The sequence below is a fragment of the Paraphaeosphaeria sporulosa genome (assembly GCF_001642045.1).
Source record: "Paraphaeosphaeria sporulosa strain AP3s5-JAC2a unplaced genomic scaffold CC84scaffold_7, whole genome shotgun sequence".
Taxonomy (NCBI): Eukaryota; Fungi; Ascomycota; class Dothideomycetes; order Pleosporales; family Didymosphaeriaceae; genus Paraphaeosphaeria; species Paraphaeosphaeria sporulosa.
The window spans coordinates 1073915-1098856 of NW_017253366.1; the positions used below are offsets into that span (position 1 = coordinate 1073915).

The 24942-nt window shown below is 50.2% G+C and overlaps 9 protein-coding genes across 9 annotated transcripts; 6 read left to right on the top strand and 3 right to left on the bottom strand.

Annotated features, from left to right (window-relative positions):
* Positions 1–508: 508 nt before the first annotated feature.
* CC84DRAFT_1249089 (MFS general substrate transporter) lies at positions 509–2918 on the bottom strand (the record flags this gene model as incomplete). Its single annotated transcript, XM_018184274.1, has 4 exons — positions 509–1765; positions 1814–1880; positions 2111–2351; positions 2493–2918. The coding sequence occupies 4 exons, from the start codon at positions 2916–2918 to the stop codon at positions 799–801; spliced, it is 1701 nt and encodes a 566-aa protein (XP_018034141.1). The 3' UTR covers positions 509–798.
* An 801-nt stretch (positions 2919–3719) lies between these two features.
* CC84DRAFT_1177724 (uncharacterized protein) lies at positions 3720–4734 on the top strand (the record flags this gene model as incomplete). The annotated part of the gene is made up of 4 exons (XM_018180300.1): positions 3720–4150; positions 4289–4428; positions 4510–4595; positions 4654–4734. The coding sequence occupies 4 exons, from the start codon at positions 3720–3722 to the stop codon at positions 4732–4734; spliced, it is 738 nt and encodes a 245-aa protein (XP_018034142.1).
* Positions 4735–5719: 985 nt separating this feature from the next.
* Positions 5720–6848, top strand: CC84DRAFT_1059894 (uncharacterized protein; the record flags this gene model as incomplete). The annotated part of the gene is made up of 5 exons (XM_018173573.1): positions 5720–5764; positions 5815–6107; positions 6198–6472; positions 6527–6598; positions 6670–6848. Coding segments are annotated over 5 exons (864 nt in total), but the record flags the coding sequence as incomplete, so codon positions are not given.
* A 2628-nt stretch (positions 6849–9476) lies between these two features.
* On the bottom strand, positions 9477–10433 carry CC84DRAFT_1207057 (uncharacterized protein; the record flags this gene model as incomplete). The annotated part of the gene is made up of 5 exons (XM_018182073.1): positions 9477–9646; positions 9831–9881; positions 9947–10080; positions 10130–10357; positions 10420–10433. 5 exons carry the CDS (start codon positions 10431–10433, stop codon positions 9477–9479), a joined length of 597 nt encoding a protein of 198 aa, XP_018034144.1.
* A 2060-nt stretch (positions 10434–12493) lies between these two features.
* CC84DRAFT_1177727 (uncharacterized protein) lies at positions 12494–12876 on the top strand (the record flags this gene model as incomplete). The annotated part of the gene is made up of 2 exons (XM_018180301.1): positions 12494–12770; positions 12821–12876. The coding sequence occupies 2 exons, from the start codon at positions 12494–12496 to the stop codon at positions 12874–12876; spliced, it is 333 nt and encodes a 110-aa protein (XP_018034145.1).
* A 1672-nt stretch (positions 12877–14548) lies between these two features.
* Positions 14549–15434, bottom strand: CC84DRAFT_866443 (uncharacterized protein). Its single transcript, XM_018187709.1, has 2 exons — positions 15100–15434; positions 14549–15046 (listed from the first exon to the last, which is right to left on the bottom strand). Exons 1-2 carry the CDS (start codon positions 15188–15190, stop codon positions 14682–14684), a joined length of 456 nt encoding a protein of 151 aa, XP_018034146.1. The 5' UTR covers positions 15191–15434; the 3' UTR covers positions 14549–14681.
* Positions 15435–15701: 267 nt separating this feature from the next.
* CC84DRAFT_1165960 (uncharacterized protein) lies at positions 15702–18958 on the top strand. The gene is made up of 3 exons (XM_018178838.1): positions 15702–15988; positions 16039–16814; positions 16868–18958. The coding sequence occupies exons 1-3, from the start codon at positions 15790–15792 to the stop codon at positions 18881–18883; spliced, it is 2991 nt and encodes a 996-aa protein (XP_018034147.1). The 5' UTR covers positions 15702–15789; the 3' UTR covers positions 18884–18958.
* Positions 18959–20685: 1727 nt separating this feature from the next.
* Positions 20686–22505, top strand: CC84DRAFT_866484 (high affinity glucose transporter). The gene is made up of 3 exons (XM_018187710.1): positions 20686–20897; positions 20947–21727; positions 21780–22505. Exons 1-3 carry the CDS (start codon positions 20806–20808, stop codon positions 22497–22499), a joined length of 1593 nt encoding a protein of 530 aa, XP_018034148.1. The 5' UTR covers positions 20686–20805; the 3' UTR covers positions 22500–22505.
* An 823-nt stretch (positions 22506–23328) lies between these two features.
* On the top strand, positions 23329–24740 carry CC84DRAFT_1207060 (uncharacterized protein; the record flags this gene model as incomplete). The annotated part of the gene is made up of 2 exons (XM_018182074.1): positions 23329–23692; positions 23752–24740. 2 exons carry the CDS (start codon positions 23329–23331, stop codon positions 24738–24740), a joined length of 1353 nt encoding a protein of 450 aa, XP_018034149.1.
* Positions 24741–24942: the final 202 nt, after the last annotated feature.

A 24942-nucleotide genomic window follows, 5' to 3' on the forward strand; every position in this document is an offset into this window, starting at 1 on the left:
TCAAAACCCACCGGCGTGAAGGAGCCCTCTCTTATACATACTTGCGCGCCCACATCCGACCCGGGCCAAAGTAGAGGGGATTTTTCTGGCGGCAAATGAATATTTTGGTACTTGGCATTTTTCATCCATGTCAGAACAGATCTGACCGGAGACGGTGCACTCCTATTAAATCACACCAGCCGCAGCTTCTGACCTAGGATGAGAAGCAGCCATCGGATCGCGTGCCACAGCGTTATCAGTTTCGAATCGAGGCAAAAGGAGGCAATGACCTTGGCGAACCACTGTTGAACGGCTCCGAACCTGAGAACAGCCTTTTCCCACTGGTAAGGAGTCTGCTTCCCCTCAATCACCTAACACCTTAGAAGCTAACTTAATTTAGCCTCAAATTAAGCTGGTTATACTAAGGAATATATATAATAGTTCATTCCTCACTTTATTCGTTATGAATAATAATTACTAACCTAATTCGGTAGGTCCTTAGTACCTTACGATACATTAGCCTCTAACCTAAGATACGGTAGTATTACTAGCCAGTGACTAAGAAATTGGAATAAGGGTAGAGTGTATTTACGAATCTAGCTCTAGAGTATATCGAATACGCATTTCTTAAGCAGAGGTCATAGAGGAAGAAGATAGACGAACTTGGCATGGCTGAAGTAGTGGAATGATGTTGTGGATTGGCTATGTCTTGAGGACACTAAAGGACGATTCAACCCGTGGCTAAACACAGCGTTTCAATCTATATGCTTTAGGGACATCCATAGCCAGGACGAGTTGAGACATACACGGAATCAGAGTCTACCCCCCTATGCCTTTCCTATCTGTGTTCTTCCTCATCCTCTCTCTCCTCCATCCCGGACCCCAATACCAGTGCACTACCGCTAGTGGCACAACCCCAATCGTCACTAGCCCGAGGCCCAAAAATGCGGTTCCAACACCCATCGCCGCAATCATTTGCTCAATGAACGCAACACCACCTGCACCCATAGAACATCTTATAAGATTGTTAATTGCAGTACTTGAAGCACCCTTTCCAGGACATAGATCAGACACTATAGTCTGATTAACAGCAAAGATTGCGTTTGAGGTTGCGGCAATCAAAAATTGCAGTGTTAGGGGAACCGTAATCCAGCCTGGTCTCGACACGAGGCGGGGGAAAGATAGAGAGAAGCCGTAGAGACAAGTACTCAGGACGAATATTACGATAATCCATTTCGTATGTCGTAGACGCGCATGTTCGATGGGAAAATCTGCTGGGATAGCCATCTTAGTGAGCTTGTAGTCGGCAGGTAGATTGTGGGTTTCTTTGTATTTGAGTTCTGTCTCCACGTAGGACTTGTTCATTAAGTTTCCAATGATCGTGGATCCGACAATGGTACCAAAGCCGTTGGGGAGAAATGCAAGGCCGAGTAGGAGTTCGTTAAGACGAAAGGCTTGCTTAAAGAGGCTAGTTGTGCTAGCCGTTACCATACTCCAGATAGCGTAAACCGTGCCGCCAAAAATAAGGCTAGACAAGATGTCTTTCTCTTGAAGCAGTAGGAGGGGCTCAATAAAGGTCCTTATGGTAACTTCCTTCCGACTGTAGCTGTCATCGCGATCGGTAATGTAGGGCGCCTCTTTCCAAATTCTACGGATCAAGGGTTGGTGAATCCCGCTGAGGCGTAGTGAGCCATTCCCGGCAATGCTACGGAGGGTCTCGGGGAGGACGATAATAAGGGCGATGAGGACAAGAGATGAAATTATCAAGAGGAAAACGAAGATAGATCTATCATTACAGTAAGCATGTGGACAATTAAGCCAAATCTTAACGTACCTAAACCCAAAAAAGTTCGCCAAAATCCCACCAAGGACAGGGCCAATTGCTATACTGAAGTTTCTTACTATAAGTAATTAGTTTTTGATCTATTAACGTAAGAACTATCCGCCATCACCTCCAAGGAGAATTCCTAGTATAGAAAAGCAGATTAAGGCAGAGGGCAGAATTAAGGCAAACTTACTGGCTTGGTAGAAGCTGATGAACCCACCCCTCTCTGCAGGTGGTGTGATGTCTTGAATCACCCCATTTCCTGCACAAGTCAGTCCTCGACTGCGACTTAGGAAAACTACATACCAATGCTGACGGTCGAAGCACTCCCTGCAGCTTGTAGGCCTCTGAAAATCAACAGCACCGCAAAGTTGGGAGAGAAGCTCAAGCCAATATTCGCGATGATGTACAGGACGAAAGAGTAGATATATATCGGTCTTCTCCCTATTGTATCTGACAGTGACCCCCAGAAAAGTGGTGAGATCCCTTGGATGATGAGATACGACGTAATAGTCAAGGAAACTATGTTGAGGCCAATTTTCAAGTCCTAGTCTAGATTAGAAACTATTTTTTTTTTCACTACCACCAGTTAAAGTCCACTGGGTTTGATAAGCTGATTTGTGCAGTGGAGAGTGGGATTGAATTCATCAGAGGCGACAAAAGACCAAATAAAATATGTGATCCTTACCTTGGAAATAGCGTCAATTGCCGGAAAGAAGATGTTTGACGACAGCCCCGAGAACAGTCCCGCAACCCCAATCATCGCAACCACACACCACTTCTCCCTTTTTTCAAAGATATTATATACTTCCTCTTTCAAAACCTCTCCACCTGGCATTGCGCCTTTCGTCTCACTGGGTGGGCTCGCTGTCCAGTCTTGTTGGTAGTTCCACGATGACTCTCTAGGGCTGTCACTTCCAGATCTTTGGGGACGCGTCCACATCGTGCCGTCATCATTGTAAGCATCGGCGTCGAATTGTTTCCCAACGGCAAAGACTTGCAAGCTGGTTCCTGTAACGTAGATGCCGTTCCCAAGTTCGCGCCATCCTTCGAGGGTGGTAAAGCGGCGGGATATTTGGGTTGTCTTGATTCCCCAAGAATAGGTGGATGACATGGTAAAATCTCGAAAGTAATTGGTATCGTGATGTGAAAGGTGCGTGTCAAAAACCTGGGGTGAAGAGGGTGGCACTAGAGTGCCGATAGATTGAAGGTGCTGCTCGAAAGCCATTGTAGCCCGAACCATAGCGGAAATAGACGAACCGTGCACTGTGCATCGCCTTTGTGATGGTCGGACATGTTGAGAGGTGAGGAAACATGTTGTGTTTCCGTTTCGTAGACTAAAAGTTGACCGATGCGTACCATCGCCAATGAGATCAGAAGCATTACCAACGCAAAACTTGCCGCATCCAATGATGTTAGACGAATTGGACTGCCTCATACAGGTTCAAGGACGCTATGAGGCAATGCAATCCCCGAAAATGACCCAAGGGAGCTTGTGGTTACTCCTTCCATTGGTTGGGGAACCGACCTACCTGTACTATACCGCATTAGGTAGTCGGTGAATTCAACATGAGACGGTCCCCTTTGATCAGTGCTCCCATATGCGGACCACTTATGGTAATATGGCATACGCTATATGCATTCTGAATAAGCCTGGCCAGGAATTTTTACGTTCCGACAAGCCTTGCCAGGAGTGCTTACGTGTCGACAAGCCTTGCCAGGAATGCTAAAGTTCCGAACAAACCTTGCTAACACGCCCGTATGACCATTCAACGATGTTTCATGGCGCTTCATTCCAAAACCTTACGCGGCCCGCCACATTTGATCGCTTCTACACATTCTTCCAAACGGTTGGATAACTTTCTCGTCGGCCATATGCCCATCTTTTCACATAATCAGATACTGTATTCCTGATATGCTTTCGAATTCGCGGCGAAGGGCTCCAGCACCCCCTCCAATACATATTCCCGAAGTCAGGCACAGTCGGGATGGTGGAGAGAAGCTTCAGATTGTCACCCCAGCGATAACGCCAGCACCGCCTACGTCTCCTCTCTCGAAGGCAATTCCAGCTGTTGGGCCATTTCCTCAATCGACGACCACTTTGCCCACAAAACAATCCACGTCCCTCAGACCATCGTCTCCTACCTCACAAACAGCGATAGTAGCTAGTACTACGAGGCGATTGTCTACGTTCACAACAACTTCGAACCCACGATCCCCTACCAGAACATCTTTCGTAACCATAACCCAAACCCAAACCCAAAGTCTTTTCTCCCCTAAAGATGAAGGCGAAAAGTCTCCAAAGGACACAAGCACAATCTTGGTATCTGTATCTGGGGCCCTACAGTTAGTATTATCAATCCACCATGCTATTGCAAAAGTCTACTTTTAAGTGGTGATCAACTACGGCCAAAAAATATAGAAGTTGCGCCAGTTCTCTTGTCTTGTAGGAGCCTCGCTAACCCTGATTGTCCCATTTTACAGATTCGTCACGGTTACCGCTAGACCTACTGGATCAACAGGAACGACATTGCCATTAACAGGCACGACACAGAACGTCACAGGTGGTGCGAATCTGCTTCCACCAGGTGCTATCGCTCCGCTGGTCGGCTTAAGCGTTATTGGTAAGTGTCATTTCCTGTGTAACACCTGCGCAAGGAAACACTGCATATGACAATGGGTCGCTGATTCCTCACAACTCATAGCTGGTGTTTCCACGATTTTCACGATAATTGTCGTTCTTTGGAGACGCAGGAAGAAGAAATTAGAGAAGAAAGCGGGGGACCTAAAGGTGTGTTCTTCTAGCTACTTGTATAAGATATAATATTTGTTGCTGACGTTTTGTGTAGCATGCCAAATTGGAGGGAATCGATGACGGGTTCAGAGCAATACACGAAACACCGCCCATCCTTTCAAGAAGAAAAATATAGATTCTTAGTGACCAGACAAGCTAAAAGTCTGTTTGCAGTCTTTTAAAAACAATTTAACCAAATACTCTACACTTACGTTTATTGATATCAAGAATTACACTAATGTGGTTTAAAGCAAAAATCTAGTATCCATACATTCCACCAAATAGCTACCGTCGCTAGGAGCGATGAATACATTCACTGTTTCTCATAAGTAAGCTCACCGCGTCTGTCCGATTCCTCCAAACATTAATGCTCCCTCCGCTCGATCTTCTAGGTCTCGCTATAGTTAGTGCAATGTGACTTCTTGTTCCTGGATAGAAGATCACTCTTTTGAGGCTCGGGACAGGTTCTTTCCGTTGCTCGGTTCCTACAACTTTTCTTAGTTCCACTCCATTCTTAGCATGTCCAAAAATAGTTCAAATACGAAGTGTGACGGTGAACCATGTGACTCCTGGAAGCTGTTTCATAATCAAACTCTGTTGCAAACACGTTATCTAGGTTCTTAGACTGGCTTAAGCCTAAACCTATTGGAAGCGCAGCCAGCGTTATACTGAAACGCGTGCTTGCCGTAGCGCCCTGTAAACACTCTTTCGAATCCATGCCAGTAGCAAAAGCTAGGTTTCAGGACATTAGAGTTGATATATACAGTACTAAGATCTCGGGCCGAATATTTGATTCAATCAGTTTCGTGTAGCGAATGGATCGAACGTGTGATGATAAGAATGAGCAAACGCCCGCTCTAAGATATTTTTCACGCTGGTCTATCATACACGACAGCCCTAGCCTTTCACCTTATATGGATCAGCTGACTACATGCCGTGGTTGTTCGATTATGGGATATATGTTCTTCCTTGCTTCAGTACTGGCACAAGGCGCTTTTGGGTTTGCAGAGTCATCTAGACCATGTCCAACACAAGTAGCATTACAGAGCCCAACATATTCTGCTGTTCCATCTACTTCTTCCAGCGCAGATTCTGGATGTGGTAGTGAGGCGATTCCTGGCTCTGACTTGGCGAACTTTGGACAAACAGTTAATATCCGTGGTTTGGTAAGAATGCCCATGGCCAAGAAAAATCGTGTTCTCTAATATAGACGCAGATGGAGAGAACGGACCAAGACTTTGTAGACGGACTCGCACTAGATTTGTTTTCACCGTCTAGTCGCACGCTCGTCGTGAATCAAAATACATCACCTCTCCCTGGAAGCTTCGTGAGCGGTAGTTCTGGCGCTCCCTTCGTCGCGCTTTCGAATTACTCATGGGTAATCAAGCTGAACGAGACTGCGAACGATCTCATCGCCAAAGTCGAGCTTCCTTACGACCCTATCGCGCTTCAAAGAATCGGTATAGACCAAGGCAACACATATGTCGGAATGCTGGCAGCAGATAAGAAGTCATGGATCGTATCAGAATCGCAACGCAATGTTCACGTGTAGGTCTGCAGCGAGAATTCGGCCATGTCGTAGCGCTAAACTCGACGCAGGTCTGAAAACAAAACACGAATAGTTAAAATGACTTCACTTGACGGAGAGTACATGCTTCTTGGCCGGCAAACGGAGGATATCTCCAATGTATTCGTGCAGTACGGCCAAGGGGCCACTCGAGCAGTGAACTTAACGGGAGGCACAGGCAATCAAGAGGCTGAATTTATCGACGGCCTACGTTTATCTGTCGAGTCTGATCAAGCGTTTACCTTGAACATTGACATCAAAAACGGGATTCCACCACACATATTGTCCACCAATGTTTCAGCTCTCAGTAAGAACTACCAAATCAACTTCATTACGTTAAGATATTGATTTTTTGTTCCAGATTCGTTTTCCTGGATTATAAATACTAGTATACCCACACAGGAACTCAAGAATGCTGAGCTACGGGTTCCATGTACGTTCTCCCTACACTAGAAGTTCGGGTACCTTGCTTATTCCATTGATTAGTCAATCGCGCCATGTTAGCGGCTAAGACGATTAACGCCACAAATGCTGAGAAGCGGCTTGCAGTGGCGAAACGATCCCTCAATGCAACCTCCGAATTGTTCACGCCGCTATCATCCGAGTTCCAAGAGATAGAAGCTTCAGAAGACCGCATTAAGGTATCTGGTCTCAAGCAATTAGATGGACAGTACATTTTACTTTTAAGCTAAGCTTATATTAACGAATCATCTCTTTGTGTACTATTTGTATCTTTACAATCTCTCATTCTAACGTTTAATATCATCTCGTCCCCCCTTCTAGTTGATTCTTACCATGTCATCATGTCATTCTTAGTTCATTTCATGCTTAATAAATAATTCAAGCATTCCAAGGCATGCCGGCCACTACAGATGCCATCCCCAAATCAGTCCCTGGTAGCTAGGGCATCTATAATTCACGATCTGGTTGCTATTGCTCTTCTACTCATGAGAAATGGAGAGCAGCGAAAAACATCATCTTGAAATACAAGCCCAAGTGTGAATCGTACTTCGTCAAGGACTCTCACTACCCCAAACACATATCACATTGGCTAGCAATCTACATAAATCCACGGGTTACGAACGAGAAACGTAAGAGATTTCCTATGCGAGTGGGTCACCCTAAGCCAACGGATCACACCACTAGGTTGCGCACCTTTGCATACGAAAAGGTCAACACCACAAAAAGCTATAGTGCAGTTTCGGACCGCAATATTTTATTGGGGCTTGTTGCTATATCCAGTCTTGCCACAAGACCCGCACCGCCTCTCTCTATAACCCGTTTTATAGGCTTCTCACTCTCCTCTTTCCCCTTGATATTTTCCAGAGCAATTCAATCACGTACCTCCGTAGCAGTAAATGTATGCTCTGTCTGAATTTGTTTTCTGTCGTGGCCTTTTCGCTCTGTTGCTGCCGCAGCTGCCTTTCGAAGCCCAGCCATTTCCTTGCGGGTCAACACAATCTCCTTTGCTATCTTCCCAGCGCCCTTTCTGAACAAATTTACAGCTTCAAGGATAGAAGCAGGCAAAGAGCTCTTACGTCGGTCGCGAATAAACGTTGATTGAGCCTCTATCTCGTGGGCGTGACTGGTTGTTTTGGTTTCCCATGGCACGTCCTCTGGGACTGGAGGGATGGGCGTGAAGCACTATATCAAGCTTCGAGTAGACAACCTCTGGCTTGTGTGACACTAATCCAGGAGCCTGGAAGGACTAGGAAAGCCTCTTTATTTATGTGCTTGCTGTTGTACCGTACCAAATCATCGATCTCATCCCCATATGCCCGTTTCAGCACTGGTTCAGCACACCACATCAAGTGGCTGCAGCAAGTACGACGAATATGGAGGCATACAGAGAAGAACAATCCTCCCCTCTTTGCACATCTTGTGGGAATCCAAACCTTTGGTGGCTGTCGTGACCATTAACGCGCATACCAAAATGCGTAGTGGAGGCTCGTACCAGCTACTCATTATTAAATTGCTTCAGCCCAAGCAATGGCAAGCCCGTTCTATGTTCCGCCGCTAGAACTGGCCTCAAAGATCCAATCGCGAGGTACATCGTGATACCAGGAGGAGATAAGCACCTTGCCAGCGAAGACGACAAAATGGTGGGATAGGCCATCTTTAACTATCACTATTTTGAGTCAGCAGGACTCCGCCCATATCCTTGAGGAACTTACCGTTACACGTGAGCGTCTAAACGTATAGGGCTTATCACATGTGAAATGTGGGTTTTAGAGAAATCCCTACCGAATGTTCATCCTGCAGTGGTCTATATAAGGGGCACTTATGGATGCTCAAGAAAACTGGCCAATCTATGACATTCTCTTGCGTCTAATCGGATTTCTTTCCATCGCCTGATACTCCTTGAACGACCAGATGTACTAGTAACCTCTTCCAAGGCTAAATAGCTCTTCATCCTCCAGCCTTAGATATCAGTCCTATTCCTAGTAGCAGTTTCTGCAATGCCGACTTTGTGCTCCTCGTGCTGTGTATTCTCCTTTGGTAATTGATTTTTTTTTCAGCCCCATACTACGAAAGTTCCCCAAAGCCGAGCAGTGCTAAAGACAACATGCAAATAAGAGTGACAACCTTGAAAGAAATAATCCAACGGTGCTATAGAGAGCCGAAGAACCACATGACAGCTTTGGTCCCGATGATGGTGCTGGAGAAGGTGGTAATACAGCCAAAGCGGAAGAACTTGTAAAGGAAGTTGTGCTCGGTCGGGCATACGCGGTACAGGATGATAGCGATATGTGGCCAGAACTCGACAATGATGTCGAAAGTGCCTAGCGGGTGGGGCTGCGTTAGTAAAGGGAAGAAGGGGAAAGGGCAGGGGAGGAAGGAAGGGGGTTTTTAACAATACGAAACATACCCCAGACGAAACAAAGAAAAAACTTTATGGTGGCGTATTGCTCATGCTTGCAGTCGAGACCTAGCGACGCGCATGAAAGCTAATGGTGATATAAATGTTTACTACGAAAGGTTACACCGTATGTTTACGAAGAGCCCTTAAAATTAGTGCGACAGGAAAGATTTCCATGGGTGTTGAACTGTTGATATACCATGTCTCTGTACCCAACCATTGGCATTTGCTTCATTGTGATAAGAAAGAGGACTTGATTACTTCTAGTTCCCAGCATGACTTCAGTTTTGGTGAGATCCCAAGCTCTGTGTACGTATCTTGCACGAAGTCAAACCACAACGTAATTGTCTTCTCCAATATCAGTAAGGCCTTAGCGTCTCATTGCAGCATAAATGAGGACACCTTCGAAGTTTGAATGAACGTCTAACTCTCGTGCATACTCTTTAATCGCTTACACGTCATCTCCGCTTGTAGCGCTTCTGTCACCCGCAACCCTCTCCCGCTCGGCCTTCTCCCGATCATAGGACTGAAAAACCACAAGGAGACCCAAATCATAGCATTCCTTAAGACTACCTGCAGCTACAAGCGCAACCCAGAAGACACCATCGTCTACGAGTGGACCTGTGATCAATGATCAAGACCTTTTTCTGTTGTCTTGAAAACGTTGACGAGACCCGTGGTGGCTGTGCGTTCTTGTGGCGATAAAATGGTTATGATGAACGCTGAGCGCGGCGCTAAATCCATTGATTGTACGCAGACCCGTAGGATTAGAAAAAAAAAAAAGAGAAAGACACGTAGAAGTTACCTGGGATGGGAGTAAGCGCTAGTGTGACGGCGGAGGGAAGGTGGGTGAAAACTATTGTGTTGTTACGGTTAGTAGATCTTCTTATCTAGAAGTGGGAAAGGATAATGGAGGCGTACATGAACATTCTTGAAGCGTTTGGCGGGCAAGGAAGCCACGATCATGGACACCGCAGCAATAATACTTGTCCTGAAGAAAAGTGACTCCAGCTGTCCTTCGTGAACGCCGTACCATGCACGGAATGACCCAAGCGCTGAATTCCAGTCAGCTAGGTCCATTGATAATTTGAGTCGGAGACGCACAGAGGTATCAATCCTGATGCAAACGAGTCGACCCCAAATAAACACCACAGACTCATCATCACAGCTTGGTCTTCCCTACTGATCTCAGGGAGCAGCGTCCACATCCTGACCTTTGCCCTTGGCTCGTCTCTGGCTGTACCAGTTTCGTCGTCCAACAATGGTGTGCCCTCCGTATTAGCACTGCTATTGGCATCGGTCAACTTCTTGGGGGTCTCAACCTCCACTCTGCTGCTCAACAATAGTGCAAGAACAAACTTAACTACTCCCAGAACAGCGTATCCACAGAATACCATGCGATACGCATCATCCAGCGACCAGTGCAGACTTTCAGACAGGTAATATATGACCCAAACCGGATGTAATCATGCCACAGGCAGTTTTAGCGGTCCTAGAAAGGCTGTATCATGCCGTCGATGTCGGTCCTAGTGGGCGTGGTGGTCAAATGCGCTACGACGCCCTCTTCGACAGCCCGAAAAGGACCGATCTCATTCTCACTACCGCCAAATCAGACTTTAGATCTTCCTTCGTGAAACATATGGTGATAAGTACCTTAGACTAATGACTCATAACACTGCAGCGGCAAGTAATACCCTGAAGTCACCAGATATTGCAAAAGAAGCACCAATCCTCTCCCATGAGTGCGGCGCCCATGGCTGAGTTGCTTTCCTACCCTATAACATCGGCAAACAGGGTTGAAATAGCTGATGCAGACGCCTCCAATCAGCGTGAGAGTCATGGAAGCCCTATTCTTGTTTTCGTGATGCCCAGCGCCCATAGATATTGCTCAAGACAGGATAATTGAGCGACACTCACATAAACCATCCAGCAGGTGGGAAGTTCTTGCATCCAATCGGGTTGACAGCGTGGCAGGAATGCTCTCGGGCTTCAGCTCGCACCACAAATGTGTAAGTCAATCGTTACATCCGTCCTCCCATAGCCGTGCAGAACATCAAGATCAGAGCAGGGGTTGCGTCCTTGGTGAAGTGGACATCACAGGAAGATGGTGGAGCTTCTCATGAGCTGGTCTCCCGTCTGAGCGGCAGGATCAGAGAAATTGTGGAAGCTCTAGATGCCTCCCTGGCCTACAAATTTATGAACGACGCATTACATGTGCAGAGGCCATTGCTAAGCTATGGCCCCCACTCAATTTCCAAGATGTTGGCCGCTAGTGCCGCTTACGATCCTAGTTAACTGTTTCACAGGCTTCATAATTCTGGATTTCTCCTATCACGCACGTAGAATTTACTAAGGTCTCAGATTAGGACTCTCTGTCTGAAATGGTCCTGTGTGCCGCGTTATTTATACTTATTATACTTTGAATATGTACCTAGGGCAATACCAAATAAGGTAGTCAGCTAGTAATGAAATAGAATTGAGAGGCTTCATAGCGCTACTCAAGGCAGCCTTTGAGCTGAAAATCTCCAAGTATAGAAGAGATAGGCAAAGCTAGTATAACCAACGTGTTACTGGAGGTATCTACACAGGAGTACGAATAACTAACTCTTGGCCTTTCCTTATTGCTGCGTAATGCCCGTGAAATCTAGGAAACACTACGTGATCGCAATCGCTAAAAAGTAGATGCCAGAATGAGCGGCCAGCCCATTAAGCGATAGGAATGGATACCCTGTTCTTAAACGCCTTAGCGCTTTAACTTATTGTGTACACAGAACGTCCCGCTAGTCATATACAGTATATACTAGCATCTGACTGTATCTTATACTCCTTCCTATAGATCTGCGTCTCCAATAGCTGTCAATTGCGATGTCACGGGGGCCGGTGACGGATTAACCGGTTTGGTAGCTCAACGCTAAGGTTATAAGGGATGCGCTTGGGCACGTGTCCGCGGTTCAAACATGCCCATGAGCATGGATAAGGTCAGGTTCTTTGAGATCAGGATGGCCAATATACATGTAGAGTTTACCTTGGTTTTCGATTGCGACCACATCTTCCCGCATGAAGCTATGATCAACGCTACAGTGGAGTTGGCGCTAGATCCTTTGTCTCGTATGTAAGCGGATGAGGAAAATTGTATCACTGTGATGCTTGATCGACCGACCAAGGAACATGTAATTCGTCAGCTCGCCACGGTGCCCATATCGCGATGGCCAGCATGTCACTAGCGTTGCCCGCAGCTTGTATGTGGTGACAGGACTCACACAAACAGTGGGTTTGCCAAGGTACGAATACGCTAGTACGCGACACGAAGTAAGCATCCACTGTAACGCTTGCTTGAGAACATGGCAGTCGGTAGGGTATATAACAAAGCTCCAGCACTCCCCATAAGTCATTCTCAGACATCTACAGTAAAAGTGTTGCAAGCCTTTCGCACCACTAATTACGACCATCACTTTGGATACCACTATCATGAAGACATTTACTTCTGCTCTCCTCACTTTGGGCTCCGTGAGCACCATCGTCAATGCGGTCGCCATCGACTTCTACGCCAACAGAGACTGTGGCCTCTTCAGCTACAGTATTGACACGCCGTCCGAAATTGGATGCACCACTCTTCCAGAGACTGTCTCCGGCTTGGTCCTTAAGACGGACATCCCAGACGGCGACTGCTTGATCAATCTTTTCAACGATGAGTCCTGCATGGGCAATTCGGTCCAAAACTTCTTGAATGGAGACACACAAACGAGTAAGTGAATTTCACTAAGGACAGCAAGCGTTATGCTTACGCAGCGGTAGATGTGTGTCTTCCGGCGCCGCAGCTGTACGTGGCGTACTCGGCTACAGGATGCTAGATGGCTAGGCCTCATAATTTGGCTCCGCTGTTAATGTCGATATGTACGAGCAATTGGAATCTCTTGAAAATGCACATTCATTGGTCCTCTCAAATAAAAAGACACATGGGTTGTGGCTTTGTGTCATATCTTGAAGGCATCCACCAATACAGTCGTGTCCAAACCGTTATATCTTCGCGTGGATCCTCGTTCTGGTTAATCACAGTGGCGAGGGCGTCGGCGCCCTCAGCGAGGTGAATAATGTCGTGTATTTATCGGCGATTGGAGCGGTTGGAGCTAGCCAGGCTGGCTCATTTTGTAAGGGTGAATTATTTCGTGCTGCCATCGAGCAAATTGACAAGAAAACCGAGTTTTCTGGTCGTGTGCAATCTACGCCATTTTTTCTTTATCAAAGTACAGCGAACCCATGCTCGAGTCGAGTGGAGCAGACACAAAGTTCTGCGAGATGCTTAGCGGAAGCTCAACATTCCTGCAATTCAGAATCACGATGTTACATTTGTTAGGGCTGTAGGGTGGGTATTATCGGTTTTAGGGGCTCGGTAGTATCCGCTATACTATCGAACAAGCATGTCTAGCAAATAACAGCACTCCGCGAGAAATGGATAAAACACTCACAGAAGAAAATACCATTAATGAGAATACCAAACAAGATAACAGACACGCAAAGAAGCGAAAAGACTGAGGCAGAAAGCTAGAGTACGCACTACCTTTTTTGTATTTCACGAAGGGACATCTCCTAGGAGGGAAGGAAAGCTACGGGGCCAGCTAGCAAACTTCGAGCGTCTCTACAATGCGGCTGATATGGTGAAGCGAGACATGGTGGGCCTCAAAAACAAAGCCTACCCTGGCCATCGACGATATCCAGGACGTGGATGAAGTGATTCGAGAGATCTAGGGTGGACATGATGGAAGACAGACCTAACGGATCTCGTGTAGACTTGTGGCTGCTGCAATTACCAATGTCTCAACTTTTAGGTGTGCGACCGGGTACATTATGGGTCCTACTTCCCGAATCTGTGGTGTGCATGGTATATCGTGGGTAACGCAGGGCAATCGGATATTGGACCTGGTGATGCGCTTGCTTGACCAGTATTATTTGTAGGCCTACTATTCTCGCGTTCTGGGCTTCAAGGTTAGGTCAGTTTTCTGCTTCTTCTGAATCATGTCCTGAGTTCTCGCTACCTTAATTCATCATCTAGGTTAAAAACGTTCGAATGTATGACTAACAAACCTACTGCCTCCTACTGCTCTTGTGGTAAGGGCTGGATCGAACTTCAAGGCTAATTGGCATATAATAATAGGTTGGAAGACCCAAAGGCTGCTTCGATAGAAGCTTGGCTGAGTCGGATGAAGGCTTGTTAATGCAGCGTCCAGCATGGCGTCCGCGGATTTGTTGACGGAATGAGCAGTTAGCACGACGTGACTGCCAACTCATCTGGAGACAATGGATAATATCGTGGTTGCAGCCCGCAATAATGCAAAGGAGCGCAACTTGGTGAACTTCTGGAGGTATCATCGATCCATACGTGTGCAGCCGCATTCAGGCTTTCCGGAACACGTACAAGCTTCTATCAGATTCCTTCTATGTCACAATTCCTTCGCCGTTGGTAGTTCTTGCTCGTCTTTTGGCTAATGATCACATTGTGGAGCACTCTCTTCGTGGTCACATCTGCAATGTACCTAGACTTCTTTCGTCCGAGGTTCGAGAAATCATTTTCAATCCACGCGCTTTCGTTAGAAGAAATGATATTCAGTCTTCCCTGGGGAGATTGTGCACGCGGTTTGCGAAATATTTCGAGACGGTCCTATTGTATAAACGCGCAACGAATCTCAGTTCGTTCCTCGTCGAAGAAAGCAACTATAATTGAGTCGCTTGGACCAATCTTTCCTCGGATCGTCGTTGGCATTGACCTCGTCTCGTCGATCGTCCAGAGGTCTGGCAATGCGTACAGCAATTCCAGTCCAGGGTCCTGTTTAGGGTATTCAAGTAGGATGATGTACTTTAAAGGCTCCAATGGCTGGAGCCAACTCGTCGCCTTGATCAATACTTCTCGCATATCCGACAAGACTGCGTCTCTGACGTGAACCATAGCGGTGTCGCAGTTATCATCGCTCCTGACCCCAAGCCATTGACGGGTAAACGCAATGTTCCCGACTTTGAGAGATAAGCCTACGAACAGTCAGCCTGATAGCTAAAACTGAGTAGCGTGCGGAAAGTTGAACCGATGCGATGCTCATGCTGGCACGCGTCGCTACATGGAAGAAGTCCCAAATAGTCAGCCGCTGCAATACACTTGATGACTGGCATAGTCATTCTGAAGCGACCATAGAATTCCTGAATGTGTGAAGAGTCTTTTTAATGGAACGTGATGAATTGGCAAATTTGGGACTGCCTTGGATGGCGAGCAAACATGTCAGTACAACGTGCAGTCACGGGACTTGTGTCGCTGGATGAGTTGTCAAGGTTCAAACGAGAGTTGGAATAGTTCCACGCGAACAAGCTCTGGTGGCCTTTTTGGTATATCGGACTGTAGTCGATTGAACGCATTCAAGTCTTCGCCGTGGAGCAACGGCATATCTAACACCGGATGTATCGTTACGATGCCCGCGACGCGCATGCTTGGGGAAGCGCCGTGACGAGAATCCGGTCGCTACATGCATCTCTGCGGTAGGCGTCTACTGCGCTGCTCGCAAGAGGTTTCTGGTCGAGTGCAGCGGGAGAAGTCAACGCGTCTGCCGTCTGGAGAAGGCGTGCCCGAGTTCCGCTGAGTCCAATTAGTAGGTTAGCCGCACAAAGACGTCATGGTCCCCCCACAACAGCTGCCCCTCCAGCTTGGGTCGGGCGAGGCAAAGACGCGCATGCACGCTGCACCTGTTTGCGAGTGCTCCCCTGAGCGCGCCGCCTCTGCTACAATGCCCGGCCTGGTTCGCAAGCTGCTCGTCTTCGCCGCGGTAGACGGGCTGGTGTTGCAGCCCGCGCCGCCGCGCAACCACCCGCCGACGACGCAGCAGGCCATCAAGGTCGACTACAAGGGCAATGTCGGCCCGCTGCTCAAGGACCGCCGCCAGGAAGACACGGCCCCGCACACGCTCGAGGTGCATGGCATCCTAGGTAGGGCATGCGGCGCATTGCCGTGACCAGAAATAGCTAACCCAGCCCAGGCCTGCTCAAAGTTGCGTCGTCGTATTTCCTCGTCTCGGTGTGCGACCGCGAGCAGGTGGCGCAGATACGCGGAAAGGCCATCTACAAGATCACCGACGTCGCTCTGATCCCGCTCTCCTCGCAGACCGACGCCGACAAGGCCATCGTATCAGCCCGCGACCACGCACAGCGCCACAGGAAGGCACAGGGCCGCGCGGAGGACGAGTATGATAGCGAGAGCGACGAGGATGACGCGCCCAGTGTGACCGACTCGCTCGAGGAAGACACGCCCGCACCGCCCACCCAAGTCAAGGATCCCGTCACGGGCCAGCGCGGGCCGGCCGACCGGCGCACCAGCGTTGCCGAGGACGTGATGCAGCGCAAAGGCGTCTACGGTCGCTTCGCAGACAAGTGGTTTTCCAAGAAGGGGTGGAAGACTGACAAGAGAAGGACGCAGGGCATGAGCTCCGCCGAGGACCTACGCAAGGCCATGTCCACGAATGTGGAGTCGATACCCAACGACGAGGGAGGGCCTCTCAGTCCATCCAAGCCCGATGCTCTGCCCGTCGAAGACAGGGATGTGCCAGAGCCCGTGAGCCCTGAAGAGATACCGAAAGCGCTTGCCGGAGACAAGGACAGCACTACCATCGCCTTGTTGCCCAAGATTCTGCGCACCGCCAAGATGTACTTTGCTTCTGGGAACTTTTTCTACTCGTACGATTACGACCTTTCGCATGCAGTTGGAAAGCAGCAGCCTAGTTCCACTGTCCCTCTCTCCAAGCAATTCGATCCCCTGGTATGTCGTTTCCATCTCATAGTGTGGATACTTGTCGCTAATCATTTGCGCAGTTCTTTTGGAACGAGCACATCATGGCCCCCTTTATCGAAGCAGGCCAGTACAGTTTCGTCCTCCCAGTCATCCAAGGCTTTGTCGGCCAGCGTCCATTTAGCATCAAGGTCGTCGATACCAAGTCCAACAGCGTTGTTATAGATCCGGACGCCACTCCGAATGACGTGGAGCTACAGTCGATCCACCAAAACAAATCAACCGAGTCAATTGCTAGCACAGATGACAACACGAAAACGCCTCCACCGGAGCCTTCCAATGGCAAGGACTTCCTCCTTACCCTGGTTTCGCGCCGGTCAACCAAAAGAGCTGGCCTCCGCTACCTCCGGCGTGGCCTTGATGACGAAGGCAGCACAGCCAACAGCGTCGAGACTGAGCAGATCCTTTCGTCGCCCACTTGGAACACGTCGCAAGACAAGATCTTTTCTTTCACTCAGGTTCGAGGTTCGATACCCCTCTTCTTTTCGCAATCTCCGTACAGCTTGAAGCCGCAAGTGGATACCTGGGGTTCCACGGACACGAATGCGAAGGCTTTCAAACGCCACTTCGCCGAACTAACAGCAAGATACGGCTCCGTGTATGCTGCGTCTTTGGTCGACAAGCACGGAACTGAAGCAAAGATTGGAAGCCTATACGAGCAACACGCCAAGATAGTGAACGAACATGGCGGCATGGACGGCAAAGGGAAGAATCTCGATTTCGAATGGTTCGATTTCCATCATGTCTGCCGAGGTATGCGATTCGAGAATGTTTCTCTGCTCATGGACTCTATTGGCCCTTTCTTGGAGACAGCGAGCTGGACGGAGATCTCGAACGATCAAGCCAAGCAGACGCAGTCTGGTGTGTTGCGCACAAATTGCATGGATTGTCTCGATCGTACCAATGTTGTTCAGTCTGCCTGCGCCCGGATAACCCTCGAGGCTCAGCTTTCGGCCGGCGATTACAGCATTGATCTCCAGAACGACCCAAGCACATCCTGGTTCAACACTCTTTGGGCAGACAACGGCGACGCAATCTCCAAACAGTACGCGGGCACTGCTGCGCTCAAGGGAGACTTCACCCGAACTAGAAAACGCCAAATCACTGGCGCTCTGACTGACTTTGGGCTCACGTTGACCAGGTACTACAACAACATTGTCAATGATTACTTCACGCAAGCGGTCATCGACTACCTGTTAGGACGCGCGACAGATTCCATCTTTGCCGAGTTTGAGGCAGACATGAAGAGCGCAGATTACTTCATCGACGTTCGGAAAGTGCGACAGGCGGCCATTGACCGCTCAGCCGGCATTGTCATCGAAGACAAGGACGAAGATCTTGTCGCTGGCTGGACGTTGAGCGTGCCGACTTCGGCCGATCATCTCAAAACTGCCACCTTTGAGGAAGCTGTGCTACTGCTGACAGAGAAAGCTCTGTATTTCTGCCGCCTGGATTGGGGCACGGAAAAGGTGCGTGAATTCGAGCGCATCGAGGTGGAGAATGTGGAGGGATTATTCCGCGGTGTCTACATCACCAGCACGTTAGCATCGCGGCACATGGACGAGCAGAAGAATGTCGGTTTTGTAATTCGGTATCGGGCAGGGCCAGGTGGGGACCTGGTGCGGCGCAACACGCGTTCGCTTGAATCTGGGAAAAGCGGTGCCCCGTCCGAAGATGAGCCAGCGGCGTCGAAATCACAGGCTCCACAGGCGACTGGCCGCTTCCTTGCGTTCAAGGCGCTGCCTCCACGCACCAGCATGCCGGCAGCTGGGGACGCCGCAGAAAGTCCGGAGAACGAAGTGGAGGTGGTGCAGGGCATATGTGAGGAGATTGCGAAGGTGGTGAATAAGACGAGGGCCGGTGAGCAAGTCAAGTCTAGCATTCCGGGAACGGAACAGGAAGACAAGACGGGAGGCGAGCCGCAAACAAGGAGGTTGGAGGTCAAGGATCAGGATGTGATCAGTTTGACAGATGCGAAGAGGAGTACGGGATATGTAGAGACGCTGGCCTACTCGATGAAGAAGCTGGTATGGGGTTGAGCGTATATGCGAAGAACGGCTGGATACATAGCATGATACCACATAGAATTGTAATGACGCGGACATTTTTTTCCCCTTCTGATCGATGGCCGCCGTGTTCACATGCAAGTTTCCTCGGTGCTCGTGACGATGCACCGTCTGCTTGGTAAACATTATGGAAACACTTGTTGTTGGGCGGCGATTCAGAGGAGCACGGGTATCCCACGCGGTACGAATCGTAAGTCCCCACTCAAAGTGAGCAAGGTTCTGTGGTGCCGGAGGCTCCTGACACGGCTGTCAGCTCCAGCCAAGTCTCCGGATTTTCGTCAGGAGCAGCCATTTTCCAGTGTTGACTGTGGGTATGATTATTGTGGATGGCTGCAACAGGAGCCCCACTCGAAAAGATCTTTTTCCATGAGCCTCGTGCTTTCCTTGAAACAGTATGCGGACCGACGGAGTCTTCCTGATTCGAGAAACGTGCAGAAGTGGAGACGCATCGCTTGCGCGGCTGAAAATGATCGGCGGTTGCGGTTCCCTGGTTTGGCAGCGTACCCGATAGAAGCTTTTGAGGCTCTTCGCTTCTCAGGCTTGTCGTCCGAGTTGATGAGTATTCATTAGCAGGCGGACGCGCTGGGGGGTCGTGGTTCCGCATACAACAACACTTATTCGTCTACCCTCTACATTTCTTCTCCAGCACCGAGCCGACATGGTGAGATCGTCCACACGCCGTTCCTGCGACCGACGCGTGACTTGCCGCGGCCTAGGAAAATGCCATTTCCGAAGCCCACCCGCCGTTGACCTCACCGGCGCATCCAAGGCGCTAGGACCGCGAAAGCACGGACGAAGCTGCATACTGGGACACATCCGCGCCGTCGTCGAACGGCCAGCAAAACGACATGTGCAAGCGAGAGGGCAACTCGGTCCCGTGTGTAGATTGCACGGGTAACTTCGTGGGGGCAACAGGGCCAGCGCCAACAATGCGGTATACGGCTCCGCTGCCAGCAGGTCGCAGCAGCTCGCCGCGTCTCCTCGTTTTGTCCGCGCCGGCGCGGTAGGCAGCCAGTAGCGCATGGGGGATGTTGCAACTTGCTCGGTACTCGGCATGCTGGAGGCGCAATTAAGGCTGCGGCTTCTGCTGCAGACGTGCGCGGGAGGCGCTCGAGCTAGAGCTGCGAGGGTTACATGGCGGCCAGAAGAGCGGGTCGACGTCAGCGGCGTCCGACCGCGAACGGGCCCGTGCATGCAGCGCGGCGTGAGGTTTTTGTCGATGAGTGACGTCAGGCGATCGCGACGTCGTGTTTCATGCGCTGAGAGCATGAAGCTCGCCATCATGGGATCCAGGCGGGCTCGACGCAAATGGAGGGCAGCGCAGAGATAACCTCTGCACCGGATGCGTCTGGCCACGCGAGGACTGTCCCGAGCACGCGCTGGAACAAAGAGCAGGCGCGGTGCCGCCGACTGCGTTGAGCTGAACACGACGATCGCAACACCGTCGGCAGGCGATGCACAAGCACCATGGAGCCGGCCTTGTCCGTCGCCCAGATGCTTGTTTCTGCCCCCCGCTGAGCTTACGCCGCGCCCACTGTTCCATCTGCCAGACCAGCAACGGCCCTGCGAGGCCAATCAGCGTCTCCACCTCCGGACCCTATACTCGAACGAGCAGTCCTGGAGACTGGGAGCGGAGCGGGATGAGCGAGCGTGACAGCTCGCTGGTCTGAGTGTCTCCAGGCGGGGCACCACGTTTCTTGCTTGGGGATTGGCCCCGTGGGCAAGACGCCTGGGGTTTGGGTTAGAGCGTTGTGCTTGGAGCGGTCCCGAGGCGACGCTGGACTTGACCGCGTGCTGGCGTATATAAGGATCGGGGTTTCCGCCTCCCTGGGTGCTCGATTTCTCTGGTAGCTCTTTGTCTTCTTTTGGGTTGATACTCTGCGGGTTCAGCCACCATGTATCAAATCGGCAACATCTACGGCATCACTGCCATCGCCGTTATTGGCGGTGGCTTGTTCGGTTTCGACATCAGTTCCATGTCGGCCATGTATGTGTGCATCGTCGTGGTGTCATGGAGGAGACTGACAGCTCCGTAGTCTGCCTACGCAACAGTACCGCTGCTACTTCAACCAGGGACCCTCCTATGCCGACGACCCAGATGGCTGCTCAGGTCCCACCGCCAACGTGCAGGGTGGCATCACCGCCGCCATGCCGGGTGGTTCCTTTTGTGGTGCCCTCATCTCCGGCTGGATCACCGACCGGCTTGGCCGTAAGACGGCCATCCAGATCGGTTCCGTTATCTGGTGCATTGGTTCCATCATCTCGTGCGCGTCTCAGAACATCGCTATGCTCATCGTCGGCCGCTTCATCAACGGTATCGCCGTCGGTATCTGCTCTGCTCAAGTCCCTGTCTATGTCTCCGAACTGGCTCCTCCTTCAAAACGTGGTCGTGTTGTCGGTGCCCAACAGTGGGCTATCACATGGGGCATCTTGATCATGTTCTACATCTCCTACGGCTGCACTTTCCTCGAAGGACCTCAGGCTTGGCGTGTCCCGTGGGCTCTTCAGATGCTTCCTGCAGTCTTCCTCTTCTTCGGCCTTCTTCTCCTGCCTGAGTCGCCTCGTTGGCTCGCCCGCCACGACAAGTGGGAAGAGTGCCATGCTGTGCTCACCCTGGTCCACGGAAAGGGAGATCCCAACGCGCCATTCGTTTCCCTTGAATTGAACGAGATCAAGCAGATGATTGAGTTCGAGAGGCAAAATGCCGACGTCTCTATCAAGGAGCTGTTCCGCCCCAGGATGTTGAACCGCCTGCACATCGGTGTCTTCACCCAGATCTGGAGTCAGTTGACGGGTATGAATGTCATGATGTACTACGTAAGTTCTCCATTGCATAACGTTTCGGGTGGCATGAGCTAACATCGATAAGATCACCTACGTCTTTGGTATGGCTGGCCTGAAGGGCAACAACAACCTCATCGCCTCCTCCATTCAATACGTAATCAACGTCTTCATGACCATCTTCGCCCTCATCTTTATCGACCGCTGGGGCCGCCGCTATCCCCTCATGATCGGCGCCACCCTCATGGCGACCTGGATGTACGCCAACGCCGGCCTGATGGCCTCCTACGGACACGCCGCTCCTCCAGGCGGTCTCAACAACATCGCGGAGCAGTCCTGGGAAATTGGCGGCGCACCCGCGAAAGCCGTTATCGCGTGCACCTACCTCTTCGTCGCGTCCTACGCACCCACCTGGGGCCCCGTCTCCTGGATCTACCCACCCGAGCTGTTCCCGCTCCGCGTGCGCGGCAAAGCCGTCGCCATCACCACCGCATCCAACTGGATCTTCAACTTCGCGCTCAGCTACTTCGTGCCGCCCGCGTTCGTCAACATCCAGTGGAAGGTTTACATCATCTTCGGTGTGTTCTGCACGGCCATGGCCATCCACGTGTTCTTCTGCTTCCCTGAGACGAGTGGTAAGACTTTAGAAGATGTGGAAGAGATGTTTATGGCAGGTATCCCGGCGTGGAGGACGCATGTGGATTACCAGAGCACGAGGAGAGCGGAGGCAGGTGACCTAAGCGATAAGGAAAAGGCACTGCATCACGAGCAGAGTCCTGAGAGGCTGGAGGACGCGCCGAAGGTTTAGGTTGTGTGTAGTTATGTGTGAGGTGGTAAGATAGACAGCGGCTTGGAGGATGCAGAGAGTTCGAATACACGAAGTGCAAGTTTACCGATTCTATACTCCCTCGTGACGCGTCGTCGGTCAATGTCCGGGTCGGTCGGTCGGCGGTGCGCTCCACATCCTACGTGATGAAGGTCTTGGAGCATCCTGCTTTTACACAAGATGAAACTTTACGTGAAGGGCTGGTTGACGGTCCTGTCTGAAATTCTTTCGTAGAGGCGAGGAACGCGTTTGTTCCACCGTTTCCCGGCCCAGCGCTGGGCGCCTGCCCTTCCAGACTATCAACGTGCCTTCTGTGTAAGTGTCTAAATCTAACATAGACCGCAGGTTTAATTACTTGTAACAGGCTATGTGCTCGCAGCGACGTACGAAACTCACACAGTCGATCCGGCGCTTCAGCGGCCACGAATCAGCATGCGAGGCTGAGCCACACCAAAGCAACAGCGCTCGCGAGGCTGAACGCTGCAGGAGCATGGGGCCCAGGCAACCTCGCTCACGCTTCCCAGCTCCGTCTCTTATTTTTCACGCCTGTATCCTGCTTGTCGAGTCCTCATATTCGTCTAGAACTTGGCGTCTCTTTCCGCTGATACCCATCCTCTTCGCGAGTGCGTCTGCATGTCGCAATAGCAGCCCCGGCATGCGTCTTGGCCCTTTACTTACAGCCTTGTTTGAGTCAACAGCCCTTCCAGCTTGAACTTCTGTTGCATTATAGCTGCCATTTGAAGTTGATAGCAGCTGAACATCCATACCTACCCTGAAGTAACCCGAAAGTCGCCACTCACCAGAGCTCCAAATGGATTGGGCTGGACCTAGACTACGCGAGTACGAAGACCGGCCACTCAATGCCGACGCTGAAGAGATCCGTCTCATTCGCCTGCTTCCTGGGGACTTCAACGATGATTTAGAAGTGAAGATCTTCCACGCGCTATTTGTCGAGCCAGAACCTGCAAAGGATACTCGACTCGGCTTGGATGAGATCCGAAAGACACTACCGCATCCTTGGACGGTTTGGGAGACGAAGGAAGGAAGATATATCTACTCTAATGATTCTGAAAACGTTTCAAAATGGACGCATCCTGATCCAAAATTAGACGAGGAGCTGTTCGGAAATGGGAAGTCCTTCGAGATGTATCCTAATTTCGAGCCAAGATATGAATGTGAGTTGAGCTATCGCAAACTCCGCTATTGTCAAATTTTTATTCTCTATCTCCTTTAGCGCTATCGTATGTGTGGGGGACAGAGGAAGCCAAATCAAAAGTTCATGTCGTTCATGACAGTCTTATGGACGTTCCGAGTCTAATCTACGTGAGGTCAAATCTCTATAATGCTCTAAAGTACCTCCGAGATCCCCTCATGGAAAGAGTCCTTTGGGTCGACGCTATCTGCGTCAATCAAGCAGATGTTCGCGAACGCAACCGTGAAGTCGCAAATATGGCTCGAATTTACACCTTCGCTTCGCGCACCATCATCTGGCTTGGTCTGGAGGACGAGTCTGGTGCAAGCAAGCGAGCATTCGAAATCCTTGGCTTCATCGGTGAACAATTTGAAACGACCACTGAAAGAGGCATATTCGTCACACCAGGATTTAAGAACCGCAGCGCATCCGACACCGCGTTTCCATCTGCTTACGTGCACCCGCGGTCATTATTATCCGTCACGTGTGATAGAACAGAACAAGTCGGACCCATCTACTCTAATGCAGATTGGGAGGCTATCGAGATCCTTACTCGTTCCTGGTGGGACAGGCTGTGGATATGGCAGGAAGCTAGACTTGGCTACCGAAAAGCCATCGTGCAATGCGGACCTGGTACGATCCCCTGGTCTTCTCTAGCGCATTCCACCGCTGCATTTTCTCTCAGTGGAAATCTTATATTCGGTGCCTCGTTCAATGCTTCGCTTGTGGCTCAACGTAGACATTTATTTGCCGGGGGCAAGTGGGAAGACGACATCGAGCATCTATTGGTGGGCACGCAGAAGGCCCAGTATACGGACGAACATGATCGCATATATGCATTCCTTGGTCTTGTTTCACCTAGATTCAGAGCCAATATCGCGATTGACTATTCCCGGAACGTATTTGATCTCTTTTACGACACTTGCGTAGCCATGATCAATGCGTCCGGCGGTGTATTTTTTTCTCCGCTTTTGCAACTGGGACCACGATATGCCACAAAACAAACCAACGTGGGTCCCCGATTGGAATGATAATAGGTTGGATCTCATGGAAGGAGCGTGGGCTGCCGGTGCAAGCGATTCACGGAATGGCATATGCACCATCGATGGTCCGGAGCTCACAGTTCAAGCGATAATCTGTGGTGAAGTACAGCATCTCATAACACTGGATATGGGAGATGCGTACATGCTTTCATCTCTGACTAAGTTGGCGGAGAAGCTGAACGCAAGCTGC